This window comes from Gigantopelta aegis, chromosome 4 (assembly GCF_016097555.1).
Source record: "Gigantopelta aegis isolate Gae_Host chromosome 4, Gae_host_genome, whole genome shotgun sequence".
Lineage (NCBI taxonomy): Eukaryota > Metazoa > Mollusca > Gastropoda > Neomphalida > Peltospiridae > Gigantopelta > Gigantopelta aegis.
The window spans coordinates 21107882-21118885 of record NC_054702.1 but is presented as its reverse complement, the minus strand read 5'-3'; the positions used below and the strand labels follow the sequence as shown (position 1 = coordinate 21118885).

Genomic DNA, 11004 nt, shown 5'->3' with positions numbered 1-11004 from the left:
AAGATCCGCCACCTCAATGTGAGCACTGTCAGTGTACTCTGAATGTGCGCCACATTTTGGTGGAGTGTAAGCATCTCGAAAAGATCATATGTGGTCAGAGAAAGGTGATCATCATCGGTAATGGCAGGATGTGGAAACTACGCTTTGGTTAACATCCGACTTCAAGTGATGGAAACGCCACTACCACAAGAGTGTGAACCAACTTCCCAGGAGAAATCTAGCGATGAACTACATAGGGTTGTACCTACTGCAGTTAATGACCCACATAGGTTTGTTAGTAGTAAGCTCACTACTGATTTTATTAAGTAATTTCATTTTTTTTTTAAATCCTAATTGCCAAACAGAAATTTTAAATAATAGGGTCATGTGGAATCACAAGAAAGATCCGCCACCTCAATGTGAGCACTGTCAGTGTACTCTGAATGTGCGCCACATTTTGGTGGAGTGTAAGCATCTCGAAAAGATCATATGTGGTCAGAGAAAGGTGATGGAATCATTTCGATTCCATCCAGAATTTGTTTATACAATTTTTACGTGACACTGACGTTTATTCCAAATTTTAAAAATTATCTGTCTGTGATATTTGTATTTTGTGCACAGTTTTTTTACACTGTGTTTTAATTTAACTGTTGAATTTTTATATTGATATTGATCATCACTTTCTTTATTTGCATTACCATAGTTTGACACCCAATAGCCGATGTATTTTTCGTGCTGGGGTGTCGTTAAACATTCATTCATTCATTCATTCATTCATTCCACTGCAATTTTCCATTAGTAGCATGGTATTTGTATATGACATTCAATAACCGATTATTAATAAATCAAAGTGCTCTTGTGGTGTTGTTAAACAAAACAAACATTAACTTTCAGTTACATGCCCCATGCCACGAACTTTGATATGCCAGTCGTGGTGCACTGGTTGGAACAAGAAATAGCCTAATGAGCCCACCGACGGGCATCGATCCCCAACAGACTCCGCATCAGGCGAGCGCTTTACCACTGGGCTACGTTCCTCCCCAAAAACTTAAGTGAAGAATCAGATTTTAAAAACAATATCACACAACCATGATACACGTAAAACAAAAATAAACAACAAAGTCAAGCAATGTACTGCAACGATTATTGTATTCAGAGTTACCGAATAATTTAGGCACCTATAGAATTATAATTTAAAAATGTAGCGAAATACTTAATATTACGACCGTGAGGTAAATCATTAAGATCACTGAGTTATTGTTGGACTTCCCATGGCCATGCACATCTCTGCAGCTTCTGTGCCCAGACAGTCTTTCGTGGGCAACTCATAAGATACGCTTTCTCATTGGCGCACTGGTAGAAGCGTTGTGAGTGCCATCTATTTGGAAGAAACTTATTCACACCAGGTGGGCACAAATCTGAAACCAAAATGAAAATCAAAGGCAAAAGTGATGATTGCGAAGATTACAAGAAAAAAATTAAAGTTTGTTTTATTTAACAACACCACTAGAGTACATTAATCTATTTAAAATGATAGTGGTGTCGTTAAATAAAACAAACTTTAACTGTACCAAACGTTATCATTCGATTGTGGAAAGATACGCAGAATCCTGTAGTGATAAAAATAGTCTTAGAAAGGAAACCCGCTACATGATTAGTAGCAAGGAATATGTTACATACACTATCCCAAATACTGTATAGCGCATACCCCGGTCTTTGATATACCGGTCGTGGTGCACTGGCTGGAAAGAGAAATAGCCCAATGGGCGTTTACTTACTGGGCTGCGTCTCCCCTCCCCCCACCCCCTCCCCACCCCCTCAAAAAATAAAATAATAATAATAATAATAATAATAAAATAAATAAATAATAATAATAATAATAATAAAATGTTCCCAGTCCTTCCCTATCAGTTTTAAACTTGGACATTTTACGAATAAATGTTCTCATCGACTGTACAAAAAGTACATAATGCGTCATCGCGTAATCCAATTTTATACGAATTGTCATTTGTTGGCGTTATTCTATGAAGAATTTTTTACTGAAAATCTTTCAGGAACACTTGTTTGCTACAAATTATGGGTGTTGCTCTTCAAAATAAGTTAAGTTTGTTTGTTTGTTTTGTTTAACAACACTACTGGAGCACAGTGATTAATTAATCATCAGCTATTGGATGTCAAACATTTGGCAATACTGACTCGTAGTCATCCGAGGAAACCCGCTATATTTTTCCTAATGCAGCAAGGGATCTTTTATTTGCACTTTCCCACAGACAGGAAAACACATACCACGGTCTTTGACCAGTTGTGGTGCACTGGTTGTAACGAGAAAAAAAAATTAGTTGAATGGATCCACCGAGGTGGTTCGATCCTGCGACGCAAGCACCTCGAGCGAGCACTCAACCGACTGAGCTAAATCCCGCTTCCCCCCCCCCCCCCCCCCCCCCCAAAAAAAAAGAAAGAAAAAAAGTTAAGGACCACATGTTGAAACGGTATAATTATATTTTAAATTGCCAAAAATAAGGAAAACGGTTATCTGGACTGTCTGTCCAGGACAATGGGTTATTTGGTTAGTTGACAGAGAGAAGTCAGTCCAGCGGTCTTAGACCTACCCAGGGAGTCTTTAAACTGGCTCTGAGTGAGAGCTGGTACCTACCAACCTTCTGTCCTATTACTTAACCACTAAACTACCAGTTAAGGTTACACACCACCATTATTTAATCCATACAGTTCAATACAATTTCTATGTCGGAATATATTCTGTAAAACAAACAAAACTATCGAGAGGGTCATGTGGCTACTAAATTTATGGAGTGCTCTCAACTGACAAGTACCGTGTAAAAAATCAACATAGGTCGACCACGAACTTTTTTGGGTAAAAGCCCTCATGCCTGAACACCGCCTCGTGTTGTTATACAAATGGCACTATACCACTTGCAAAGTTGTTATCAGTTAGTACTACATATAACAAGTAACTTCAAACCAATGGGTTGTTTAAATACTACAGGGGTCAACCTACGTGTAATCATCAAAGAAGCATATCAGAATTTTGTAATATTGTTTTGTTTATGAGGAACTATTTCCTAAACCGAAATGTATTAACCTGCTGCAACAAGTAACGACACGACAAATGGTGCTGTGTTGCCTTAAGTGAGGTAATTGTACGAACTATATTTTAAGTCGAGTCACTCACCTCCACATGGTGGTCTGTCGCATGTGATATTCCTGTGTTCATACTCGTCGATCGGTGATCCAACATTACTCAGACATCTCGCACGCACTCGATGCTGTTTGATAAAACCCTCTCCGCCACAGAGCAATGAACAATCAAAATACCCCATCGGGTCCCATCGAGACCAATAAAAGGCCCGCCCCCTGTGACAAAAAAATAAATATTTTTAGCATTAATTTCTGGTGTACATGTCGCCCGAGTACTCTGCCGTCCGAGAGCTAGACGGACATTTCGACAGTTATAATCGCTCTCAACCAGAGATATCTCTATAGAAAAAACACGGAATGCTGCTTACCACACGGTAGGCAAAGATTCCCACTCTAATACAACAATAATCCTAGGTTTGACACTAAATACCTTTACATTGATCATTTTCGAATTCGACGATAACAAATATTTCACATGGTAACCACTAATACATATACTACAGGAAGAAACCCGTCAGCACCTTCGTAGTTACCGGGAACGTTATTGAATTTTGTGTATAGCTTTACCAAGTTTGATTTTCATGGCCCTTGAGGAGATACAAAAAGTTGTTAGACCTTGTAGTAGTAGGGGACATGTATTGTTTTAGAAGTACTCGCAGAATGCTTGTTTTGAACAGTATACATATCGTTGTTGTCATCGTCGCCGTCGTTATCATCACCATCATCGTCATTATAATTTAAGTTAAGTTAAGAAGTTAAGATAAGTTAAGTTAAGGTTTTTTTTAGTTTTAGCTTTTAGTTTTTAATTAATTTTTAATGGTTGAATTTGTCCTTAAGAAACCTTCAGTGAAATGATTTTGTTTCTACAGGTTAGGTCCTAGATTGTATACACAAAAAACAGGTTTCGCATTAAACGTTTGCTGAAACGCCTAAATTTAAACCCATCAAAGTATTAATTCGTAGTAACTATTTGAATATAGTATTGGCAGCAACTCACACTTCGGTACACCCTTCTGTTACAGACATCGACAACATCATCACCAGAACCACGCACGCCAGCAGCATCTACAATGTACAGTGATATTACTACTCGGATTATTGTACATGTATATATGCAAGTATACTGCTCACAAAAAGTAGGACATATTGACATATTTTTAACATTAACATATTAGGATATTTAAATAGAGAATACTACATGAGTGGTCCAAAAAAAAGATGTTAAAATTTGCGTTATACCTGGTTTTTGAGGATATGTAAGAAATAGAATAATGCATTCGTGTCCATTTATCTTACATCGAGTTGTTTCAAAATGTATCTAACGAGCAAAAGCGAGTTTAATACGTTTTTAAACAACGAGTTGTGAGATGTTTGACATCCAATAGCCAATGATTAATTAATCAATGTGCTCCAGTGGTGTTGTTAAACAAGTACCTCACCTTGTACGGAGTGAAAATCACGTGTAATTTAGATGAATCTGGATATTCAGTTACGTGACACTCAGTCGTGCGCTTATAATATATATATATATTGCATGCATGTGTCAGCTGCACGAAACTCAATATTGCTGACATATGAAATGTCAGTGGTGTTAAACGTAGAGTTGAGAGAAACAACACTTCTTAAACAGTGACAGACGAGGTGCCAACATGCAGAAACTGATAGTCGTTTGCCATTGTAGGAAGATGTGAATTTTAGCCGTTTGGAACACCTGTCACGTAAAATAAAATAGAAAAAAAAAGGAAACAGAAAGAGTTTTTGTGTATGGTATTGGCAGGTGTAACGTGGTATTCTTTTGCCGTAGAAAAGTGTCCGGGGGTCAGTTTTCTACGGGAGTTAAACTACCACGTTACACCGGCGGTATAGGTGGGGTGGGGGGATTGGAGTCAACGTGGTTTCAATGTGACGTGTGTTTGTAGTCTTCAACAGTGTGGTTTAAAACAGTTTGTTTTGTTTAACGACACCACTAGAGCACATTGATTATTTAATCATCAATTTTGACTCGTAGTCATCAGAGGAAACCCGCTACATTTTTCTTATTGCAACAAAGGATCTTTTATATGCACTTTCCCACAGACAGGAAAATACATACCACGACCTTTTACCAGTTGTGGTGCACTGGTTGAAACGAGAAAAACCCAATCAGTTGAATGGATCCACCGAGGTGGTTCGATCCTGCGACGCACGCACCTCAAGCGAGCACTCAACTGTCTGATCTAAGTCCTGCCCCGAGTGTGGTTTAACATCCCATACAACGTGAACCTGTCAACTCGTATTTTGAAGAAGATCTATCAATATTACAAGAAATAGAAATCTGATAAATATATTAATTAATTTTTGGTTTAAAGTATAACAACTATACACTGTGCTACATGTCCATAAACAGATACTTGGAAATAATTTTGTTCACTATCAGAAAGGAATGTATTGGAAAAGGATGATCGATAGAAACAAATGCGAGGTTCCTTTCTTCATAATCTTCACTAAATGTCTAAATAGTCATTATACGTGCTTATTAGACACCAAAGTTAAAGTTTTTTTTTTTTTAACGACACCAATAGACAAAATTAGTTTATTAATCATCGGTTATTGCTTGTCACATTTGATAGTTTTGACATATAGACTGGTATATCAAAGACCGTGGCATGTGCTATCTTGTCTGTGGGTTGGTGCATATAAAATATCCTTTGCTACTGCGGGTTTCTTTCTAAGACTATATGTCCAAATTACCTAATGTTTGACATACAATAGCTCTAATAAGTCAATGAGCTCTAGTGGTGTTGTTAAACAAAACAAACTTTAACTTTTTGTGTCCTTCGCAAATGTGATTCTTTGATTGATATCTACACTATTTTTGTTAGTAATTTTAGAATTTTACATTGATTTTGATCATCATATAACTTAGTTTGACACCCAATAGCCGATGCGGGGATTTTTGTGCTTAGTTGTCGATAAACATTAAAGGGACATTCCTGAGTTTGCTGCATTGTAAGATGTTTCCGACTAATAAAATATGTCTACGATTAAAGTTACGTATTGAATATATTTTCTTGTTTAGAATATCATTGTCTGTATATTCAATGCGTTTCTCGTCGTCTTAATATTTGTAAGAAGCCCAGACTGGATTTTGTCTTCAAATAATTTCGTACGTACGAAAAAATATATTTTAGGAAATAAAATGAAAATTAACCTAGTACATATATTAGAACGATCAGAAACACATTTAATATACAGCCACTAATATTCTAAACAAGATAATATATTGAATATGTACATTTAATCGTAGAAACATTTTATTATTTGATAACATCTTTAAAATTGCAGCAAACTCAGGAATGTCCCTTTAATCCCTCAAGAAATCGGGGCGGGACGTAGCCCAGTGGTACAGCGCTCGCTCGCTGTGCGGTCGGTCTGGTATCGATCCCCGTCGGTGGGCCCATTGGGCTATTTCTCGTTCCAGCCAGTGTACCACGACTGGTTTATCAAAGGCCGTGGTATGTACTACCCTGTCTGTGGGATGGTGCATATAAAAGATCCCTTGCTGCTAAACGAGAAGAGTAGTCCATGAAGTGGCGACAGCGGGTCTCCTCTCTTATTATCTGTGTGGTCCTTAACCATATATTTGACGCCATATAACCGTAAATAAAATGTGTTGAGTGCGTTGTTAAATAAAACATTTCTTTTTTTTCCCCTCAAGAAATCGAATCCCTTGTCTCTCTTGCCCTGGCCAGGATTACCAAACCTGTAGGTTGCATTGTTTTAAATATTTACGGAGTAAAAAGAGCTTCGGTTCTGACTGGTAGTAATATGTGACATTGCTTATTTGTGCAAATACTAGTATCTATTCATGATTGCCAATAAATAAATCAATCAATCAATCAATAAATCAATAAATCAATAAATAAATAAATAAATAAATACACTTTCATTTGTTATACAATTGTTATGCAGTATACACAGGAGGTTCAAACCAGTACCTACCAAAAAATAAACTGCGATTTTTTAGCACATATGAGGACTGCTAATAAAAACATTCATCAAATCTGTGTAGTCCTATATTTTCTTGCAGGTAAGATTAAGTGTACACTTTTATTGGTGTACTATCATTATGTCAGTTCTATTGATAAAACGTTAACATTATTGACAATATGAATTGATTTGGTGCAATGGAATCTGTAAGGAATTGCCAGATCTGTCGTCTATATAACCGGAATGTGGCAGTGTCAGAATTGGTGTCCAGGACAAGCAGGCCTGAACCTTGAATGGATATAGTCGCGAGAAAGCTGTTTCAGATATGGGATGTATTCGTTACTGTGATGATAGCTCCTGAGTAACACCTACTCCACACCGGGCAATTGTGTGGGCTACATGAAACATTGTGTAGTCGAAGTGTGAAAACGTGTTTCTGTTAATATCCAGGTGACAGACACCCGCTGCAGTGGAATACGTGACGTCATCCGTACTTCACACGACAAACGACAGTTGAAATATGTGTCGTCAGCTGTACTTCACACGTCAAACGGAAATGATGCTGTCAGTTGAAATACTTCAGCTGTACTTCACACAAACGGAAGTTGAAATAAACAGCTATACTTAACACGAAATACTTGACGTCAGCTATACTTAACACGACAAACGACAGTTGAAATATGTGTCGTCACCTGTACTTCACACGTGAAACGGATTTAAAATATGTGACGTCACCTGTACTTCATACATCAAATGGCAGTTGAAATACGTGACGTCAGCTGTACTTCACACGTCAAACGGTATTTTGAAATAATTGACGTCAGCTGTACTTCACACGTCAAACGGCAGTTGAAATACTTGACGTCAGCTGTACTTCACACGTCAAACGGAAGTTGAAATACTTGACGTCAGCTATACTTAACACGTCAAACGGCAGTTGAAATACGTGACGTCACCTGTACTTCACACGTCAAACGGATTTAAAATATGTGACGTCACCTGTACTTCATACGTCAAATGGCAGTTGAAATACGTGACGTCAGCTGTACTTCACACGTCAAACGGTATTTTGAAATAATTGACGTCAGCTGTACTTCACACGTCAAACGGAAGTTGAAATACTTGAAGTCAGCTATACTTAACACGTCAAACGGCAGTTGAAATACGTGACGTCACCTGTACTTCACACGTTAAACGGATTTAAAATATGTGACGTCACCTGTACTTCATACGTCAAATGGCAGTTGAAATACGTGACGTCAGCTGTACTTCACACGTCAAACGGTATTTTGAAATAATTGACGTCAGCTGTACTTCACACGTCAAACGGCAGTTGAAATATTTGACGTCAGCTGTACTTCACACGTCAAACGGAAGTTGAAATACTTGACGTCAGCTATACTTAACACGACAAACGGCAGTTGAAATACGTGACGTCACCTGTACTTCACACGTCAAATGGCAGTTGAAATACTTGACGTCAGCTGTACTTCACACGTCAAACGGCAGTTGAAATACTTGACGTCACCTGTACTTCACACGTCAAACGGCAGCTGAAATACTTGACGTCAGCTGTACTTCATACGTCAAACGGCAGTTGAAATACTTGACGTCACCTGTACTTCACACGTCAAACGGCAGTTGAAATACTTGACGTCAGCTGTACAGGTTTCAAGCACAAGGCTACTTGACACTGCGGTACTAGATTTAGGGGGGCTGGAGGGGTTGATTTGCCCGAAATTTTACCCAGATAAAATTTGCCCGAATTTTTCCCACTGTTTTGCCCCCCACACCCCCCCCCCCCCCCCCCCCCCCCCCGGGTCGTACGCCCATGCAGGAACTCACTCCTATCATAGCCAAACCAGGACTAGTATTCAAAACCAATCAACATCTTAATGATTCTTTCGCCACTAAAGCTAGTAAAATAGAAATATAAGTAGGTATAGATAACATGCCAGTGGCACTATACCATATCAATCAGCCAGTCGAGTGCCACACACCATATCTAATTAAAAAAGCTACGGATTCAACTCCATTTCCACCATTTAAGAAAATCCTGTTCGAAGCCGCAGCTAATGAAAATTACCCTGACCACATCCATCTCTATAGAGATGGCTCTAAAAATCCAGATAACGGTAAGTTTGGCTTCGCAGTAGTTGAAGAAAAAATATCTAAACATTCTAAACAAGTTAAATACTCCAGGCTGTCAGATAACTTATCAGTTTATACAGCAGACCTGACAGCCATACATGAAGTTCTCATTTGGATTAAAACTCAAAAATACTCAAAAAGCGTTATCTTTTCAGACAGTCTCAGCTCTATCCAATCACTTCAAACTAATACATCCACCAGCTCGCAGCTATCCACAATAAACTGCATGAACTAAACCAGCTCAATCTAACAGTAGTATTCGAATGGGTCCCAGCTCACGTGGGTATAATTGGCAATGAAATAGCTGACTATGGAGCCAAAACTGCACTATCAATCACTAGTAAAATTACAACACTACCTTTAGGATTTACAGAACTTATGTCAAAAGCAAGAAAACACTACATTAATCAATGGCAAGCAAGCTGGGATCAGACACCCAATACATGACACTATAACATTAAACCAATAGTTAATTCAATCAGACCTAAACACTCAAACACTTATGTGGATAAATCATCACCAAACTACGTATAGGCTCTACTAAAAAACCCGACTGTGCGTGTGGCACCCGGGAAGATATGAAACACTATCTCCTGGATTGCACGCAACACAACAGTCATAGAAAATTAATGATAGAATCAATAACCGAAGCCAACCATAACAGAATAATTACGCCTAACGTATTACTCAACCCAGCTAAACTCCACAAACACAAAACTTTCAAAGATGTATATCAATTCGTCCAGTCAACCAAACCAAAGTTATAAGTGCCACGTGCTGCCCGCCTTGCTAGCGTTCAACTGACGCGGACCCCCAGCCGATTGATCGCGGGTAGGACGGGAAGCCGTAACACACCTACTGGGCTCCTGATACACATAGTTTTTAATCATTAAAATTAGAAAAATGATCAAAACCGCCCGCCTGTACGAAGAGCGACCTTACGCACTCGACCAGACCATGCATTCCAACCCGGGGGACCAACGGTGAGATGGTAGCGATCTATAACTAAGATACTCTCAACTAGTATGCTGCTTAACTCGTTGCACCTGTGACTCCCCGGGAGGACGAGCGACCTTACACACTCGACCAAGCCTATGCACTCCAACCTAAGCAGTAAAATGCCTAAGCAAAGCATAATCATTAATCATTAAAATTAGCAATCATTCAAAACCACCCGCCTGTACATCCCTTGGATGGAAGAGCGACCTTAAGCACTCGACCAGATATGCACTCCAACCCGGGGATCAACGGTGGGATGGTAGCGAATAATTTTACGATAACCGTTAGATTAAGACACTGCTTTAACTCGTTGCACCTGTGACTCCCTTGGTGGGAGAGCGACCTTACGCATTCGACCAAACTATGCACTCCAACCCGGGGAGAGAACGGTGAAATGATGAAACGGGTCTTATACTTAGTTGGAACAATACCCCGCACCTGTGCCCCCCCCCCCCCCCCCCCGGATTGAACAGCGACCCTAAAGCACTCGACCTGAACATGCATTCCCAGCTGGGGAGTCAACGGTGAGGGGTACCAACAAGAATTCCTTACCATGATAATTATTATACATAAAATGTTTATTTGGAAATATAACTCCATGAACTCGTGATTGGCAATTGGTAGATAACAGTGTTTTAGTGGTCAGTCAACCAGTCAATCACCACCGTTGGGCAATCAACCACGATAGGACATTACTAACTATCAGCCTTCTTTTACAGCGCCCTCACTGGTCCAATCCAGCCAATCACG

At 39.2% G+C, this 11004-nt stretch overlaps 1 protein-coding gene across 1 annotated transcript; it reads right to left on the bottom strand.

Annotated features, from left to right (window-relative positions):
• Nucleotides 1–1109: 1109 nt before the first annotated feature.
• LOC121372240 lies at nt 1110–4661 on the bottom strand. Its single transcript, XM_041498531.1, has 4 exons — nt 4575–4661; nt 4133–4200; nt 3170–3351; nt 1110–1397 (listed from the first exon to the last, which is right to left on the bottom strand). Exons 2-4 carry the CDS (start codon nt 4198–4200, stop codon nt 1234–1236), a joined length of 414 nt encoding a protein of 137 aa, XP_041354465.1. The 5' UTR covers nt 4575–4661; the 3' UTR covers nt 1110–1233.
• Nucleotides 4662–11004: the final 6343 nt, after the last annotated feature.

Bases quoted from the DNA above. Each gene is read 5' to 3' on its own strand.
- LOC121372240 (XM_041498531.1), bottom strand. From the start codon at position 4,200: ATGCTGCTGGCGTGCGTGGTTCTGGTGATGATGTTGTCGATGTCTGTA. The intron at 3,352-4,132 runs GTGAGTTGCTGC...TTTTTGTCACAG, and splicing joins ACAGAAGGGTGTACCGAAGT to GGGGCGGGCCTTTTATTGGT. The intron at 1,398-3,169 runs GTGAGTGACTCG...TTTTGGTTTCAG, and splicing joins CGACAGACCACCATGTGGAG to ATTTGTGCCCACCTGGTGTG.